The sequence below is a fragment of the Coloeus monedula genome (genome assembly GCF_965178545.1).
Source record: "Coloeus monedula genome assembly, chromosome: 1".
Classification (NCBI taxonomy): Eukaryota; Metazoa; Chordata; class Aves; order Passeriformes; family Corvidae; genus Coloeus; species Coloeus monedula.
In genome coordinates this window covers 21168666-21188471 of record NC_138781.1, presented here as the reverse complement: position 1 = coordinate 21188471, position 19806 = coordinate 21168666, and the positions used below count along the sequence as shown (strand labels likewise).

The 19806-nt window shown below is 38.1% G+C and overlaps 1 protein-coding gene across 2 annotated transcripts in view; it reads right to left on the bottom strand.

Moving 5' to 3' along the window:
- MINDY3 (MINDY lysine 48 deubiquitinase 3) overlaps nucleotides 1-18046 on the bottom strand; it is a 48520-nt gene extending 30474 nt beyond the window's left edge. Inside the window, exons 1-9 of one of the 2 annotated variants that reach the window (XM_082285490.1) lie at nucleotides 17886-18013; nucleotides 12806-12927; nucleotides 11093-11172; nucleotides 8936-8993; nucleotides 8328-8501; nucleotides 4705-4756; nucleotides 2708-2822; nucleotides 2201-2274; nucleotides 1653-1732 (exon numbers count right to left, since the gene is read on the bottom strand). In XM_082285490.1, the coding sequence (XP_082141616.1) occupies nucleotides 1653-1732; nucleotides 2201-2274; nucleotides 2708-2822; nucleotides 4705-4756; nucleotides 8328-8451 (445 nt within the window). In that variant the 5' untranslated portion in view covers nucleotides 8452-8501; nucleotides 8936-8993; nucleotides 11093-11172; nucleotides 12806-12927; nucleotides 17886-18013. Of the gene's footprint in view, nucleotides 1-1652; nucleotides 1733-2200; nucleotides 2275-2707; nucleotides 2823-4704; nucleotides 4757-8327; nucleotides 8502-8935; nucleotides 8994-11092; nucleotides 11173-12805; nucleotides 12928-17885 lie in introns of both variants that reach the window. The other variant, XM_082285489.1, reaches the window with a different exon arrangement.
- Between the last annotated feature and the right edge of the window lie 1760 nt (nucleotides 18047-19806).

Below are 19806 nucleotides of genomic sequence, written 5' to 3'. Positions count from 1 at the left end.
AAATCACTTGGTAACAGATATGATTATAGACTTAAGACAGTGAATAAGCAGGTTCTGACTGTAATTATCCAAGGGCTTCAAGAAAATTGAGGGCTCCCAGCAGTAAAGTCCAATTACTTCACTGGTCAGGAAAACTAACAGGACACATAATACCAGATCCTTAAGAAGTAGTAAAGATCATTTTTTGCTCCTCCACTCCCCACAAGAAGGGACAGACTCTATGGGAGTTCTGTTTCTAGGTTTTTAGGGCAGAACTGACTGAGAACCTAAGTGCGGACTATTACTGTGTCCAAAGCAAGTTCAGCATTCTCAGAAAAGAAAAAAATTCCAACTTGGATAACTAAGCAATAAGGCCTACCAGAAAGATAATCTGAAAGGCAAACGAGGGAATGAACTCACAGTATTCAAAACCGATACACTGAATTACAGAACAGCAACTTATCCTAATACAAAGGAAAACTGCAAGAACAATTCAGATTGATTGATCTATCATAATATAAAAATTCAGACTGATAAATCATAATCAAAAAGGGAAAATTAAAAATACTGAAGAGAATGCAGAGATAAAACCCAGAAGGCTAATTGAAACAAATTTCAATTAGAAACTGGGGTGGGGAGGGGATCAATGTCAACAATGTCAAACAGAGGAAAGTTAGACACAATATCCAAATGATATTCTGTAAGTCTTAAAGTACAGGCTGCGTGGAATCATAGCCAAGTGCAGTATGTCTCAAAGGAGATTATACTACTTGTTCATTGCCAAACCAGCGCATTTTGATTCAGGTCTTGCATGGATCTGTCCTGAACCTCATTTCAAGTAAACATTTTCAGTGTTGACTTAGATGATGGAAAATCATTGTAAGAAATGTGCTGATGAACCTGAGATGGACTTTGTAGCAGTGGAAGAGAAGATGTGAACATTTCCACAGTTTAAACTGTTCCTGTTTTCATATAATCTCTATTTGTAAAATGAAATGCAAAAAACACAAAAGCCCTCTAATCATGAGCCTCCACTGAACTCACTCCCCTTACGTCAATGTCTTTCCTGCACTGGGGAGCCTAAAACTGGACACACCACTCCAGAGCTTGTCCCACAAGTGCCAGATAGAGGGAAACAACCACCATTTCTCTCCAGCTGCTGGCTACCCTCCTGCACAGCCCACGATGCAGCTGCCCTTCTTTGCCAGAAGGACACACCTGAGTACAACTCAATGCCCACAGGGACCTCTGGTCCTCTTCTACAAAGCTGCTTCCCAGACAGCTAGTGCTGCCCTGTGCTGTTGCATAGGTTTATTCCATCCCAGGTGCATCTCAGGAGATTACTGTCAGTCCATTTCTCTAGCTTGATGGGGCTGCTCTGAATAGCGGCCCTGTCTTCAAACTTCCCAAATTGCAGAGATTCCACTCCCTTCCATCATCCTGGTCATCAGGTAACTCCTACGTTCAACTGGTAGCTGACAATCCCATATTCACTGATACTAACATCAGCAATTTTGTGCTAGTATGTTTGACTTCCATTTGAGGTCTACTAAAATCAAAGGGCAGTAAATAAAGAGACTATCAAAACAGAAATGGAACACATTCCAAATCTATAGGTCAGCATCCCAGAGTATGTAAAAATTATGAACAAGCACAAACTAGAATCAACTTACTCATTCCTGAACATTCTCTGTCTCCATCCCACACGTTAGAAACGGCATGTCCCGTCAACAGCAGATTAATCAAACTTTGGCTATACAATAGAAAGAAATTATGTAAGACATAAGAAATGAAAAAGGACATAAAATCTATTTCAAAAAAAGTGGTTATCTGTAACAAATTAAAAAATTATTGAATTATCCAGACAGCCAAGCAGACATTTTATAACTATTTTCCATTTACTAGTGTGTATTTCTAATTCAGGAACACTAATAATCATCTCCACTCTTTCAGACAGAAGCTTGATATGGAATGTAGCCCTGAATTTGAGAATTATTCTTCTGAAATTTCAGCAAAAACAAGCGTTTCCTCAGAACTGATACAGTAAATGGAGTTCGCAGTGAAAAAAACCCCACGCTTTTCAGTGTTGCTTTTGGTTATTTTAAATTTGTAATTGAATCTGTCTTTTAATGTCAGTAATTCCCTAAAAGAATGATCAGTTACATAAAAAATAAAAAATTACCCCACATATCTATTTTAAGTGGTAGCAAATGTATTTTACCTTCCATGACCATAAACAGGATCTATCAATGGCTCAGTTGCATCTTCAATTTCATTTTTTATGTTTTCAATACCCTGCAGAAAAATTGCAAACATTTTTGCTATCTTAAGGAATGAATTGCAATATTTATACAACAACAGAATGCAACAGTAAAATATTGGGAGGCTGATGTTTTTACATGAGTTGATAACTAAACAGGCAGCTTTCTCTTCAAAGGAATATGCTTTCAAACATCTTGTAAGAAAGTACGTTTTCAAAATGTGTAAGTCTCCTAGATCAAAAGAGAAAAAGACAAACCAAAACCCAAAAAAACAAAAGGCTGGAGCCTTTCAAATTTTTAGGCCGGAACTGTACTGCAACATAAATGAAGATACCATTTCATCCATTTATCTGGACTTAGTTCATCAGTTACTGTTCATCTTTTACAGAAAAAGGGTTACATGATCGAAGTTTCTCTTAACAAAGAAATATAAACCACACACAAAATATATCAGGCAAACCACAAACCTTTGTCAGTATTACAGAATACAGAAAGAGCAATACTCCAAATCTGTTTGTCCACGCTGAATATTGATCCCAAACTGCATCCTTCAGTTCAGGGAAGCTTTTGAATGCTCGTTTGCTAAAGACAAAAAACAATAACAAACAACAGAAAAAAAGTATGTATTTAGGTGAAGCATTAGAATAGTGTCACAAAGCACAACCAAGAAATACTAACACCTAACATGAAAATGTCAAAGTAAGAGTAGAACAGATCTGGTGTTATATACAGAATGACACAGCAGCTCTTCTGGAGTTACTGAAACTGCCATAGAGTCATTAGTATTTACCCATCTGAAGATGATAAATAATTCTGGAGCAAAATGCAAACATGAACAATTTTGAGATGCAAACACTAACCATAAAGTTACATTCACGTGTGAAAGAGCTGAGTGGCTTGCACCACTCCTGTAATTCTATAAAACACTGTTACTGAAATTGCAAATAGATTGTATGTCACCAAAATAACATATGCATTATATAGTGTTCTGAAAGACATTTGGCCCATAAACAAGGGAGAAAAAACCTTCTACTTAACCAGGTAAGACTATCTTCCAGGCTTTTGAAGAAATTATTGTATTTCCCATAAGAATTTGAATTTGTTAGACTCTTGCTCTGGAAAAAGCAAATTGTTCAAAATATTGAACAGTGCTACATTAACATTTGGGATGCTATCTGGCTGCGTAATATGGTGACTATCTGGATGATAAGGTAACACCATGCGATCATATGTTTAAAAAGAAAAAAACTGAAATAAAAACCAAGAAAAGGAAGAAATTAATCAATATCCCAGTGAAGCAATACACTTTCAGTTTCTTGGGGCAGTTAGAGCTAAATACTACATTTCAGAACACAAGCATTAGTTTTTACTGAGTAATTCAAACTAGATCATAGTCTCTGCTTATCTTACACGAACAAGTATATTATTTTCTTTCTGATTTCTTGCACACTTTTAGTAAGCTTTGTTTAAAAAACAAACAAACATCTACAAAAATACATTCATAGATGGGTTTACTCTGGCTAATACTTGATTTCTAAACATCCTTTCTTCATCAGTAGACACATGGCATACAAAGTATGCAAGGCAAAGCCAGTTCTGAAATTCATCTGATGTCTAAAGGTAAATGCCAGAGCATTCATTCCCAGTGAGAATGACAGAAAAAAATAAAGTGGGTATCACAAGTGCAAAGAGTGAGGGGGTGAGCAGGAGGGGAGGGGGAAGGGCAGGAAATTACTGTTTTGATCAGATAAGGTTATAAAACTTCTATGGACTCCTCTTTCTTATTTCCTTATATGACAATGGTTTAAAAAATAAACTATAATTACTACTGATAAAATAAACTGTGGGTATTTCAGTCCTAATTAGCAATATTTTCCATCTCAGGTGTTTTTTGGAATTCTGCTGCTCTTTATTTCTTCTTTGGGGATTGATTTGTATAATATTTACCCAACTGTTCACTGTGAAAATAAAAGGCTCTTGCCTTTAATTATAAACTCACTAGAACTGTCAGTTCTGTGTTAACACCCCAAAAAAAGAACAGTGTTTAAAGTATGAAACAAAAATCAGTCTTGCATATGAAACATTTTAATAAATGTTTCTTACGATATCCCAAATCAGGAAATATACTAGATGACATTACATAAATATTGAGGATTAACATCTTTATTATAAAATATTGATTAGCTGTGTTCATATACTTGAAATGCACAAACTATCTGGCTAATTTATCACATTACATTGCTTCAGTTTTATTTTAAAGCCTAATACTTATGCTCAAAATAATATTCCATTTTAAATGGTTAAAATGCAAAGAAAAACCACAAAAACCCCCAAATCAAAACTTGAAATCCATGTTTAACCTGATGAGTAACACACAAAGTTCTTCAGCATACCCCTTTCAGGCCTGTGAATATTAGTGTAACTTCAAAATATTGTATTTTAAATGTTCCAACATATTACTTACTGAATTAATGCATGAAATCGCTCAAAGCCAAGCTCTTCGACAGCCAAGGCAGCTATACACAAGAGACACTTTTCAGCACTACACATGGCAAAAAAATGACACAAGATACACACAGCAAGCTAGTATACTTTCAAGCTCTAATTATATTTTTAATCCTCCCCTGACATTTAAAATTAACTGATTAGTATAAACTAATTTACCACAACATTAAGATTCCACCATACAAATTAGTGAGAACATTTCTATTTGTACTAATCAATTTATTAAAAGCACAAAGCCACTGGAGTGCGTAGTCTTGGAAATATTTGTCATATACTAAGCTGTTGATTTTGTACAAAATGTGGCCGTCACAAAGTCACCAAGCATATGCATACTATAGATATTATTTTGCAGGTCAACAAGAAGTACTACTTCCTAGAAAAGCAAGCACGATTATTTGGATCATTTTATCAGTGTAGATAAGCTGTATTTTTTCTCTGAATATACACTTCTGTTACTGAAATTGAGGGCTTTTTCTTCCCTTTAAAGCTTACTTATTATAAACAAAAAAGTAGACTAATTCTACACAGTGTTATGCATTCTGTTTTTAAGCAAGTTCTTGCTGTTTTCTTTCAATAATGGGTAAACACCCTTTCAGGTTAGTGTTGCGTCCAGGACATAAAAAAATACAGCATTAGTGTCTTCCCAAGTTCAACACAGGCTTTATACCTTTCTTTTTTCTTTTCTTTACATTTTTGCTAGTAGAGCAATACACAAAACAGACAGATCTGCTTTTTGATAGATGCCACTTGATGCCGAATATTTAAACAATGCCTGATCACCTAGCTACTGAATGTGATTGCATACAATTCGGTTAAGATCTGAAGCCATTAGGGCTAATTCTACTGATTGATTCTTCCCACCAGAATTCCAGAAAAGGCATTTTATGCCCATTCCAATTGTATTTTGAAAGATGCACTTGATTTGCCCTATATGCAAATACAACTGATTCTCAGGCAACAGATTATTTTCATTTTCTACTTCAGAAATACAGCAGTAGCTGTCTTAAGAGTTTTAGTTTTTGTCATTTGAATAACTATAAGGAATTGCTTAGATTACCAAAAGCAAAACTGGACTTAAAAGAATGTGTTTTTAAGACATTTTTATAAAATATGAAACAATGAATCTAAATTGCAGAAAATTCTGCAGAAACTGACCTTGTTTGAAGAACACATTTTTGTAAGCAGAAAGTTAGAGGGACTAACTCATATAAAGCAACCTTTGAACCTGGGAACTTGCACTACTAAGCCAACGCGTGGCCAACAAATGACTGCTATACACCACAAAAGCAGATGAAAAATGCTGTTGCATTCAGTAAGTGTGCCCGAATCCACCTTTTGTTCACACACCAGGATGATAGGCAGTTTCATTCTGTTACTAAAGAACAGAGTGAAATGCTAAGAGAATTACTATTTGAAATAAAGGGAAAGAAGTAGAAATTCTAAAGAGAAGTAGAGCTATACATAACTCAAACAATGCTAAATAAAAACAGTGCTTAGTGGAATGAAAAAGAACAAACAGCAAGAGAACATGAGATGTATGAGAAATACAATTGTATAGAAACTCTGTAAAATTATGCTCTATCATGCTGTGTCTAACCATATTTCATGGCTTTATTATAAACGTATCACCATATTCAATTCCCAAATAGCCTGCCATATGGAACTGTATCTGCAATACTCCCTGCTCACCCAACTCATCTCTTAAGTTCTATCAACTATGACAATGCCAGTTTCTATTTTCATTGAGTACAGCAGCCAAGAAAGAAATAAATTTATCCCTTTGCACTAGCAGTTACACAACTCTGCATTACTACAATATCTTCTCCTCAACATCTCTGTCCCACCCCTAACCAGGTTAAGAAGATGGTTCACAGTTAAACAGCAGGACAGAGGAAGGGAAAAAAGCCCAAACCTAACTAACATATCTTAAGTTGGTAAGTGTATTGCAATATACATAGAAGGCAAAATACTGTACATACGAGAGATGCATTCAGCGTCTAGCAGGGAATGTAGAATAAAAACAATGAAAGAGATTAACATTGCCTATGGCACAAGCAGACTTTACATGGTAAATATATCCTGGTCTTCCTTGAGCACATTCCGTGTTATTAAGGACAAGGCAGGCAGAACTTGAAGACTTAAGACAGAAACATGAAAAATGTAGTTATGTAATAGAATGTATTAGTTCCTAAGTGTCAGTGTTGAGAGTAATTATTAACTGAGTGTGTGTTTAAAAAGACTGTTGAACATTTTCTATGGTTAAAAGCCCTTTGGAACTTTGGAAGGCAATACATTAAAAAACAGGACAGTAAGATCCTGTAGATAACTAGTCTCTGCTTCACTTTCTCTTCAAAGCAAACTTCGTATCATTAGCAAGAGCTTCAGAGACAACTAAAAAATGCACAGAAACCAGGACTTTCAGAGTTACAACTGCCTTATTTTGCAAAGGAAGATTTTTTTTTTTTTTACAGCGAAGTTGCAGATACAACTTTCTGTATAATACTTTTCCTTACTTAAAAAAATGCTCACATTGGAACTCTTATGCACCGGCCTTCTGTTTTCCAATTAAATAACATTTTAATTATTGTTTGAGCCTTCTAAAGCACAGGGAGCACTCGTTGGAAGCACATGAAGATGACTTGTAACAAAGAGCTCCAGCACCACAATTTCTGTAACTAGCTGTGCACATAAAAAAATCTATTAATACAATTTTTACTTTGCAGTTATGCCACAAACTGATGAATAACATACTGCTTGCATCAAAAGATGGCACCTCTATAAGCAACATGTTCTCATGTGAGGAGTTTTTCATACTTAAGGGACCCATTGCAAAAAAAAAAACTGTAAGAAAAAGCAGCTTATCTTTTAACATATCAGATCTCTCCTATTAAAAGATTAATAAATACAACTCTCTGATCGTATGTGCACAGATAAGCTTTCCATGTCACTGGCTCTGCAGTAGTTAGATATGACTGGATGCCTCATCTTAGTGCAACAGATGATGTTCCCCGTACCCTTGATGTCAGTAACTAATGAAGGAATCAAGCCGTTTGCAAAAAGCAGGTAACTGAAAAATTCTAATCTACAAAAAAAATTATTATAATTTACTAGAAGGTGATTGAAACTGTTTGGTACTGCACAGACAAATGGAAAAAGGCTATTTCTCCATAACAGGGGATCCAGCATATTTTAGAACACATAAAGCATTGAAGAATTTCCTACAAAAACTCTTCTAAAGCAACAAGTGACAAGTTAAAGTATTCTTTCAGTGTTAAGAAGCATGTAGATGTTTCAAAATTAAAGATATATCAGGTCCCAATAAATTACAAAATAAAACTGAAGATTATGGAAATTGCTGAAATTCTAAAGAAACATGTATGTTAGAACTCCAGTGATAGACAGCCCATTGCTTTCAACAAACAGGATCAATGCCTCAGATTTGTGTGTTGTAATTAGTCTTTTACTAGTGGAATCACTAATGCAAAAACTCCACCTGTGAATAAATAAAAAAGCAGTGGGCCCTCAAAAACTATGCAATACTTCACAAAATGATGGGCAATTTAGCATAGAAATGCATCTTACAAGGTTGTTCCTCTCGACGACTAGATTCTGCAGGACTTTCAGAAATACTAGCAGTTTCTTCAGTTGTTTTTCCTCTTATCCATGTTGCCAGACAGTATGACTCAGAATTATCAGAGCAAGCCATTTCCAAAATATCACATAATGTATGACAGAGAAGGTTCTTCTGCTCCTCTTCTGAAAGATCAGAAACCCACATGAGTTTGATTGCTGAGAACCACTGTCATACATAAGCTACTAGTATCTTTTGTATACATTAACACTATCCAAATAATTATTATTTTTATCTCATTAATACAATGTTAATTGCTCTTTGACTACACTGGATCAAAGATTATAAAGCTGTCTTTCAAAAAATATGGTTTTATAGGATTTCTAACCCATTCCCTTTCTTAATAACGGATTTCAATTAAATATTTATAGAACACAGAAGCATAAAGGACAAGCACAGAACTCACAGATCGGAGTTCTGAAGCATGTAGTATACATATGGTATGGAAGCATGCAAACAAAAAGAAACTGTGAAGTATTTTAAATTCTTTGAACTAAGATATGCTTTACAAAAAAATAAAATGGAAAAATAAGGAGGGGAAAAAAAGAGGTCACAGTACCTGGACAGTCTCTCCAAGTAGACTTTTCACTGGTAAAAAGCCTCTTCAAAAGGAATGCCTTTGGTATCAAAGAATAAAATATTATTAAAATACAAGACAACACCAACTTTTACACCATGTCACAAGCTCTACACCAAAGCATTTTTGCATGTTATTAGAAGAGTTTCAAGCTGCTTATCATTCAGTACAAGACTCTGAGCCTGCCCTGCTTACTGACTTTTCCCCATCAAACTAGCCACAAAGGCGGCCTCATAACTACATTCAACACTAATGATTTGAACCTCAAGTACGCTTCAAATACACATGATGCATAATGGCATACACACCTCCAGACTCAGAGGACTGCAATAATGGAGGCACAAATATTTTTCAGTATAACTGATCAGTAGTACAAGACATCTCTAGTCACTAAGACAAATCCCTTTAGTGGTTAACAAGCCCAACTCTTTTAACCATTGCAAATAATAACCTGCAGATCAGGTTAAAGAAATCCTATGCATCTCTGTATCCCTGCTTTGTTTTATCGTCAATGCTAATGCTTCAATTAAAAAAAAATGCTCCAAGTTACAGAGAGGGAACAATGAAAGAAGAAACTTTGTGAAACAGTCTTGGGTTTTCTAATTACTCTATAAGATGCCATTTCAGGTATTTGAAGCACCTTAAAAACAGCTGGTTCAACTTTCACTGCTTTCCTGACATGCTCACCCTGTTCTCCCATTACAGATTTTTTGCACACCCTTCTAGTAATTCACAGCAGCAGCAGGCACTGCAAGATCTGTTTGATCCCCTCCTCCTTTCCTAGCTGGAACCCAACTCACTTTTAAATATGCTTTAATTACTTAATTTCAATGAAGTTTACCTATGTATCATCTAAAAAAACATTTGTCTACAAGAACATTTTATACAATAAAGATGTGGCGTTGCCTTTAAAGAGCTGGCTGGTCCTATTCTTTACTCTCTCCAATCCCCCAAATAAAAGATTTGTAGTTCTAACATCAAAGACCAGACACTCTGCATCTGGTTTTAAGACTAGAGAACTAGAGAGAACCATGCTATGGAGTGCAATTCATAATAAAATAGCTTTTTATTGATTGTTTGCCACTTGAACAAATGGCCCTTCTTCCTGTGGTACAAGTCTTTTGGTGGGACCAGCATTTAGAATGGCAGAGGTTTTATGACATTGTACACACCAGAGATGCAAACAATTCCACAGCATCAGTTGTCTGACCCAGTTACCTTCCAGTTCATGACCAGATTCACTCTCTGTATGACTTAAGTATGTCCCAGATCAGTGCACAAGGCCTCCAATCAGACTGAGACATACCCACAGAATTTGATCTGTGTTTAGGAAGAGTCAACAGCAGGTTATCAGAAAAAGTAATCTTGTCCATGACTCAAAGCCTGCCTATCTCTACAAGGTGCTCCTACAAGAATGAAGAGCAGTTGCAGTTAAACAAACTGCTCCAGCAGAACAGATCCAGCCTACAGGTCCTACATCCACCCAGCAGTCAGAGCTGCCCTGAAAAAGCATTGCAAAGAGCATGCACAGCCTGCGAAAGGACAATCAAGTAAGAGAACAAAACAATCACAACCACAGTTGGTTGAGCGTATCTGCAGCACAAGTAAAATCCTAAGCACATTATCAGGGATAAAACATATTCACCTGACATATTTCAATTATTCTCCTAATTAGAACTTTAAAAGTATAATGTTTCCCTTTCAGTACATGGCAAACCTTGTTAGATTTGAAAATCAACTACTTCAAATATTTCTAATACAGAGTTACTAAAAAAAGGCAGACATTGTGACACAGGTATTGCCTTAAGAGCAGGGAATTCAAGAGATGTGAAAGGATTAGCATTAAATTTCTATCTGATCTTTTCCTCCTCCCTTCTATAATGCATTCTTGATTTCGAAGTTACTTCTACTTGGATTAGCCTGCTGCATTTCCTCAAACAAATGTCCTTCTGCAAAATTATAGTTCAAAATCAGCCCATGCCCATCTCCGCATTTTTACAGAGATTTTGCCTCCTCCACACTTTAATTATGATACAACTGATCTGCAATTTTGTTTGTATTTGTTTTAGCTCCAAATACATAAAGAACAAATTTTGGGCTCACTAATTTTAAACCATTCCTATAATAAATGCATCATACCTGCACGGGTGCTATCACTGCACAAGGGCCACCTTCAAATTGTTCTAATGCAGTTGATTCAGAGTCGCTAAAAACAAATCCTGTCAGATGAAAAAGAATTTTATTCAGTGAAATATGTAAACAAGCACATGTTTAGGTATACTCCTTCCCTAAGAGAAATGACATCTGACTTATTCACCTTTAAAAATCAGGTTTTGGTTTCCTTGATAATGCAACTGTGTATGGTTAAACTGTCTGAAGAAGTTATGAGTACAGATGAAAGGACAGAAATTAATTATTTATATCTGCAATTAAATCATGACCAGAAAGGTCCAGCAGCAAGGGTTTTAAACAAAAGAATTTCTACTTAAACCATGTTTTTAATTTTATTATAGTTTCTTATCAATAAATTAAAATTTGTGTTACTATTTTGTCTCACATATGTAAAAAAAATACATCTTGGAACCTTCACTGAACATGTATAATACACTTCCATTCCTGATGAAGGGCATGGTATGCCTCCCACTGAGCTCATTTTTGACCTACCAGTGCATCCTATTAAGACTGAAATATGCTGAGTAGCTTTACTGTTCACTTGTAAACACTGAATCGAGCCTCTTAATGGTGCTCTTTCACAGAAGATACACTGCGTTTACTGAGATGCAACATAACCTATTTTCCCCCTCCAGCTTTAATGTATTTGTATTTCAGAATTATCTTACAGTCACATAAAAAAGCAAATACGGGAGCAATTACCTCAAAATTGTTTCATTACCACCTTGCCCTTAAACTTGTCTTTAAGATAAGGTGATTCATAGCTTTCATTTCTCATGGATAAATGCACATGCAATTACCTTGATGAAGATGATACACAGCAACTTAGAGCGAGTGATGCTGTACATTATCCTTTTAAGGGATGGTAAGACTGTGCCAAAGTCATTCTAGTTCACTGTAATCTAGAAACCATGCAACTGTAGTCAACAACTAACCAGCAAACACAAGCAAGTGGGAGCAGGCAGAAGGGGGGATACACATGCATCTTGTCACAGACTGACACTGTCAGTCTCAGCACAAAGAAAGTTCAAAGCTACTTTCCCACAACTTCTCCTTTTCCCAATTCTATATGATTACATGCTGCCATATCAAAAGCATCTCTAAGCCCTGGATGTGAGTTTGAACTGAGGAAATGCATCCCCCCACAATACAGCATGGCAAGTTAAGTCATCCCAAGCAGCAAGAGATAAGACTACTGCATGTTTTGTAGGCCATATTTCATCACAGAATGGTAGCTGTTCCCCAATAATGTGAATTTTTTGTTTTAAAAAGGATCAGCGTAGCCATGGGATTTCCGCTGGATCTGACTGAAGGCTCCAAGTTCCTTTTTAACCACATGGCAAATGTGCCTTACAAAGATATATTTTATATCCAAAACCTTGGTGCCTATGTCAAGCCTACATACTTAGATCTGGCATCACCTGATGTGACAATGAAGCTCCATTAATTCATACTTTAACCAAAATTTGCAGTAATGTCATTTCACTTCCTTGTTAACATGCTCTACTAAGAAATATCCTCAGTCCTTTAAACTTTCTGAATTGGTTTGTGCAGGCTTAGAATATTAAAAGGTAAGTCCTCCTCTGCTTGTAAGTGTTACTGCATGCTATCTAAGCATACTGCAACTAGAAAGCTTTTTTAGTTGTTTTAATGATTTGTTTCTGCAGAAAAACAACATACTTGGGTGTGGTACTACTAAACCACACTTCAGAAATCTCGAATTTGCTTCACATTCTTCAGGCTTCTTACAAAAGGCATGAACTGTCTCAGCTTAACCCTGCCCTGTTTTTCAAAATTGCTTCCTAAAAACAAAGAACATCAAGTGATCCACCAGAATGAATACAAATTTGAGACAGACAATGTAAACTCAGTATCACAGAGAATTTCACAGAATACAACTACAGGCAAAACACATATATAATACCTGAGGAAACACTTGCTATTACTTAAAGCCTAATAAATATTAAGATTCTAAAAGCGGTCAAGCAAAAAAAAAGGGCTTCAGGCAGTATGGGTTTGCTCTCTTTTTTAAAAGTTCTACAGAACTGTTAAGTCAGCTCAGGTAAAATTTCAGAAATCAGCATTCTGAACTCCAGCTGGGTTCAAGTCTACCTCAGACTGCAACCACGCCAACTTACCTTTTTAATCCTTCACAACAGTCACATTTTGGGCAATCCAAACACTCATCAAACCCACACTCTTCCTTATGATTTGTAAGAATGGCCTGGCCACCCTTTAAGCAACCAAGATGAGCATCTCTTATCCAGAATAACTTCTACTTACTCTCTCTCTTAACCATTCATACCTATTATACAGCTCTTTTCACTCAAGATAAAATTTCGAGGAAAAAAAAAATGTAATGCAGACAAAATAATATTTTTAAAATTAATCTGTGCGCCTTTTATCCATGAGTATAATTAGCATCATTTCCCCGCAAGAAACATAAAATAGTGTCATTACCATACATCTTCCGTGTCATTTACAACCCTATTAAACACTCCATTGACCCAATTTTTTCAACATCACTGCTGCTCTGCTGCTTTAACCTTTTGGGGCAGTGTGGCATGGAGATGGAATGGATCTAGATTCCTGTTGGTAGTCAGTCAGTGCACTGCCCAATATTTTGAGTAATGACATTCAGAAATCTGTCTTTATATCCTTTGTACACTATAATCATGCAACACAAAGTTTTTTCTCCTTATTTCCCCATTTGGCATTTATGAAGGTCCATGTTTCTTTCTCACACCTAATTCTTAGCTCTTCTATGTACATTTTGCCCAAATTAGCGTACGACTTTGTTACCCACTCTTGTCCTTCATCTAATATGCCACATCATGTTCCAAAGCACTACAAAACCCATTAATTCTTCTATTATGACTATTCCACCACTTTCCTGAATCTTTTTACTACTAGCCTGTTTCTAAAAATCTTTTTTTTTCCATCCAAGACACCACAGACATAACTGTCACTTCACAAAGTGTGAATGCTGTGTCTCTTCAGTATTTTCACTCTGTACAAGAACCAATTTTAACTGAAGAGACAAGGGAATTAGCAAAGAGCATGCAACTCTAACCAGATTAGAAAAACCCTTGCTGATCCAATCTAGCTACAAAGATGCTGTGCTATTCACTTCTTGTCCTAGAATCACAGAATATGCTGAGCTGGAAGGGACCCACAAGGATCGAGTCCAGCTCCTGTTCCTGCACAGGATACCCCAAGAATCATAGCATGTGCTTGAGGGCATTGTCACAATGCTCCTTGAACTGTCAGGCTTGGTGCTGTGACTTCCCTGGGAAGCCTGCTCCAGTGCTCAACCACCCTCTGGTTTTTCAAACCTTTTCCTGATACCCAGCCTAAACCTCCCTTGACAGCTTCATGCCATTTTCTCGAGGCCTGTCACTGGTCACAAGAGTGAAGAGATCAGTACCTGCCCTCTATTTCCCCTCGTGAGGATGTTGAAGACCACAGTGAGGTCTCCCCTCAGTCTCCAGGCTGAACAGACCAAGTGACCTCAACCACCTCTCACCATGGAAGTACATTCCATTTTCTCTTTTGGGATACAAGAACTGCCTGACACACTAGAATAAAACATTATTGCCCAAGCATGACCCAAACACATCTTAATGTTTCATCCTTTCTCTAGCACTGGGAATAGAATGATTCACATTTTGCTTGTGGCTCTGGGTTTTCCAAGCATATCTTTACAGTAAAATGAAAGTTCCAGAATTTTCTGTGGGGAGAAAAACCCCCAACAAACAAACAACATTCTTCTGCCCACATAAAGGAAGAAGCATTTACTACAGCAATACCACAACAAAACATCACTGAATAGGTTGTGGATAAAGAGACCGTAAGTCCTGCAAAGGTATGAGGTATGTGTACAAACTACCTGGCTGGCTACCACTACATTGGGCAACTGGAAGCTTGAAGAGAATCCAGCTAAAATGGACCTTTTTACATTGTATGTTATCCATATACACATAAACTGTACTTCCCACTATGCCTTTGCAGTTAAATGCTTGTTTGAGAAGATCATTCCGTATCTTTCTTTCCAAAGACCAGTGAGAACATAGCTTATGTAACTTTGAAAGGTGCGCAAATCTGCCAGACATTTACACCGGATAGACACGATGCTTCATGCCTTGGGAGTGATCTGAAGAGCAGTTTTATGCATGAAATTTGTCCCTTGGATCAATGGAGACATTTACTCCTAACACAGGTATGTTCCTTTAGGGTTCTGTCGTCTTCTCAGCTCCTTCCCAAGTCCTCCTATCTATGCCAGGAAATACCGAAGAGCAGACTAAAGCTTTGCACTACATTCCTGTGCTTTGAGGATTCTGGTAAATGGAATCCACAGGGCTCAAACTGCCAATTCTGCTCCAATCATAAAGAAAAAAATTCTGTAAAGAACTCCACATGAAAACCCTCACAACAACTTTGCAGCCACGCTTTTGTGGCTCCTTTGTTAAGTCAGGAATAAACCCAATATATTTAAAGTTGCCAATGCAGCAAACTGAGGGAATTACTGTCACTAACTTCCAACAGCATATCCACGTGAGCTGGGTCAGTTCTCTGAACTGCTCACAGATCAGCCCATCTTCAAACGAGTACGATGGTCAACAAGTTTGGTGCATAACAGGATTTCTGGAATGCTGCTATCTTTACTGAGAACCTGACAGGTATGAGTCTTACATTCCTCAACACCCTCCCTACTGCCTACTTTTCTTTCCAAATGAAAATCATAGTTCTCAACTTCCAAAGGGTTTGATTTGAGAAAGGATCAGATGATGTTCAGCAAGTATCTGAAAAAAATGCCAGTGTTGGCATTACAATCAAAAGAAATAAACACACAAAAAAATCCAACACCAAACTAGTTGTTTGGTGCTTTCTGCGCATTTTATTGGAACAGGATCTATCTTTTAAACTTTCAAGTCTCTGGAAATAATAAAGCTTGATATATTTGGGGGTTTTTTGGTTTTTTTTTGGTTTTTTTTTTCTTTTAAATCTTGATGAGTCAGTGTTGACAGGCGTCCTTTGCAGCAAGTAAATGCTGCAGAACTTTTTCAACAAAATAGAAACTGAAAGCTGGGTGAAAGTATTATGCAGGTACACAAGGTAAGTGACTGGAACTGATTTTTGATTCTCAGTACAAGACCTTCAAACAGACTAACTTAATGTCATGGGGTTTTGCTACAGAAAATTGATTATACTGAGGAGGATATAGAGAAGGGAACAGATACACCACACATTGTAGCACAGGGCTTTACTAAAGAGAGATTGGAAATAGCAGCTCCACTGCAGAAGCCACCAAGAACTCCAGAGACCTTTTCCATTAATCCTTCAGTCGATCAGAAGTACAGTGCATTATAGCACACATTTCAATAAATTTTCAAACTGCTAAAATTTCTCATACAAATTATCTTTAAAACTTCAATTGTGGCAATCCAACATTACCAATTAAAGAAATAATTAAGCTTTTTAACACCAGTTCTTCTTTTCTGACTTTGCACACACCTTGTACTGAAACAGCAACATTACCAAAATGTAAAGAGATATTTCAGAAAGTAATTATATTTCAATAATCAATTTTTTTAGGAAAAGCAGGCAACAGCTTTACTGTGCCTGCTTAAACTCGAGATCTTGGAAGGAATTTGGCTTTTTTCCCTAAATATTTATTATTGAATCATCTGAAGACAGATAAACCTAGGGAAAAAGATACAAGTCTGGTAATGCACTGTGTCCAGTAATGGGGAGCAGCTACGCAGCTCCCAAATCCACAGAAACGATGTAGATGACAACACCCTTGTTAAAAAAAAAAAAAAGGCAAGGAACAGAAAACACTAAGAAACTTCTGTTTCAAGCAACTTTACCCTGAGACCTGGCTGCTTTTTTTTTTTTTTTTTAAACTATAAACTCCACTATCACTTATGAATTTTCTCCAGGAATCAGTAGTTTTATCATGAACATCATAATCATTATTAGAATCCTTCAAAGCCCACGAAAGTTATAGAGAAGGCTAGTACTCCCCTTTTTCAGCAAGGAAAGGTACACAGACTGATTCCTTGCATATAATTTTATAGGTAAGCCTTGCAATTGCACTTTTAAGGACCACCAGCAAGTCTCCATCAAGAAGAAACCATGCATAAGCTACATAACTTAAATACAGAAAAAACACGTTACAAATACCGCAGGTTCCAGCGCTACTGCTGCTTTATCTCTTGACATATCCTAATACTGGCATGCACCTGCTCCCACGGCCAAATAACCAGTTTAAAAAAACGAATGTGGGCTTCTATCCCAAGCCTGTCCCCGCTTTTGCTAAGTCTATTTGTGACTCACATATTCTTCGCAAAAAAACAGAAACAAAGCACAACTTATGTTCGTTTCCACAAGCTATGTAAAATCACGACGTGAGACGCTATTGATATATTTAATAAATTCAGACCCTTTTTTACACAATTTTAGGTTCCTGCGGAGATTTGTGGCTAAAGACGACCATGCTGCAATAAACCAAAATAATTATTTAGCAAGGGAAGCTGCCGCATCATTTTCCCGCGTGGGCCAGCGCCGAGGTGCCGCAGACACAGGAACAGGAGCAGTGCCCAGGGCACGGCGCCCCTCGGGCAGACAGCCCCACAGCGCAGGGGGCGGCGGGGGGAGCTGCGGGTGCGACCCAGCGGGCGGGCCGGGAGAGCGGGCGGGCAGCGAGGCGGGAAGGGCCGGGCGGGGCGCGGGGCCGGGGCACGGCGCACGCAGGTACCTTGCGCCCAGCGGCAGAATATGGTGTCGGCCAGCCCGCGGGGCCCGGCCTTCTTGCCCCACACCAGGTGGACGAGCTCCTGGCCCGCCTCGGACATGGCGGGGCGGCGGCGGCCCCGGGCCGGGCGGGCACGGCGGCTCCGGCGGCTCCGGCGGCCCCTGCGCAGGGGAGGGAGGGGCGGGGCCGCGCCAGCGGGGCGGAGCCGGGCCGGGCGGAGCGGCCCTTTCCGCTTCCCCAGCAGGCTCTGGGGCTTCCGCGGGGCGGGGGCGGGCGGGCAGTGGGGCGTGTGGGCGTGGGCATTGCTCTGACAAATGTGGAATAGGGGTGTTCTCTTGGGGAGAAGCCTTTCGACCTGAAAGTTCCCCCGATCAAGCTGTATTCGCACTTGGAATTCTTTCTGTGGTGAGCAGCCGAAATGGAGCTGCGGTGTTGTGCCCGCCCACTTAAACAGAATCACAGAATCGGTAGGGTTGGCAGGGAGCGCTGGAGATTGAATTATGAAATCATAGAATCATCGAGCTCGGAAGAGATTTTTACGAGCATCAAGTCCAACCATCACCCAGCACTACCACTGTAACCACGAAATGACATCACGCAGCGCCAGATCCAGACACCTCTTAAACGCTTCAGGCATGGCGACTCCGCTACCTCCCTGGGCAACCTATTCCAATGCCTGACCATCCTAACACTGAAAAAGATTTTTCTAATAATCTGATCTGAATCTCCCCTGTCATAATCGTCAGATCATCTTGTCCAAGCCCCTGCTAAGGCAGAGTCACCTGCAGCAGGCGACACAGGAACGTGTCCACGTGGGTTTTGAATGTCCCCAGAGAGGGACACTCCATGACATCCCTGGGCAGCCTGTGCCAGGGCTCTGCCACCCTCAATGTAAAGAAATTCTACTTCATGGTGAGGTGGAACTTCTTGTGCTCTAGTTTATGCCTCTCGGCACCCACCTCTGAGATATTTATTTGCATTAATGAGATTCCCTCTCAGTCTTTTTTAGACTGAATAGGCCCAGTTCCAGCAGTCTGTCCTCAAAAGAGCATCTGCTCCGGTCCATTAATCATTTGTGTGGTCCACCACTGGACCCTCTCCAGTAGTTCCTTGTCTTTCATCATACACTTAGTGCTTTTATGAAGATTGAGCACGTATTGAGGCTGTTAAATGTGCAGTCATTCTGAATTAAATATGAAAATATCCAATATCAACTGTTTTTCTGAGTTTTCTGACATGTCATACCACGAATTGATCAGAAGATGGGGTGGTTGTACTTCTGATTTTTAAATGTTTTCAAGTATATGCACAGTTAAGCATTTTCTGAATAATTACTGATATGTCATCAATTTCCTTCAATATCGATTAACAGAATGGATTCTGGATTTTAGTAAATAATGCAATTTTAATGGACACTTTTTGATTTTTAGCGTAAAGAAAGAACTTCAAACAATGGGAAGGAATTTAATTAGAATTAAAGACATTGTGACAACAAAATTAAGTTCTGTACATACTATAACAAAAGCCATCATGTTGCTAGTTTTTGTGTCTTTCAAATCAATAGTGCAGTAAAAAGCAAATTTTGTTGTAATACTTTGAATTTAATACAAGGTATACCAGACTTGAAATTGTAAATATCCCATGAGCAGGAGGAAAATACCAAAGTACATTTATTTTAAAGGGTGTTGTTGTATATACATTTGAAGTATTTCAGAGATGTAATTATCAAAATGGTGCCATGGTGGATGTCTAAGTCAGTCAGCTTAACAAATTTTGGACTATATCCATTGATAGGAAGGCTTTACAAGGCCGAGGAAAGAAGTGCAAGTTTTACGCCATCTCTTCAAGTTCCTGGGCTTGTTGTAAGGAAGAAAACTTATATTGTCATGGGTGCTCAGGGTGCAATCTGAAAAACAATTCAGTA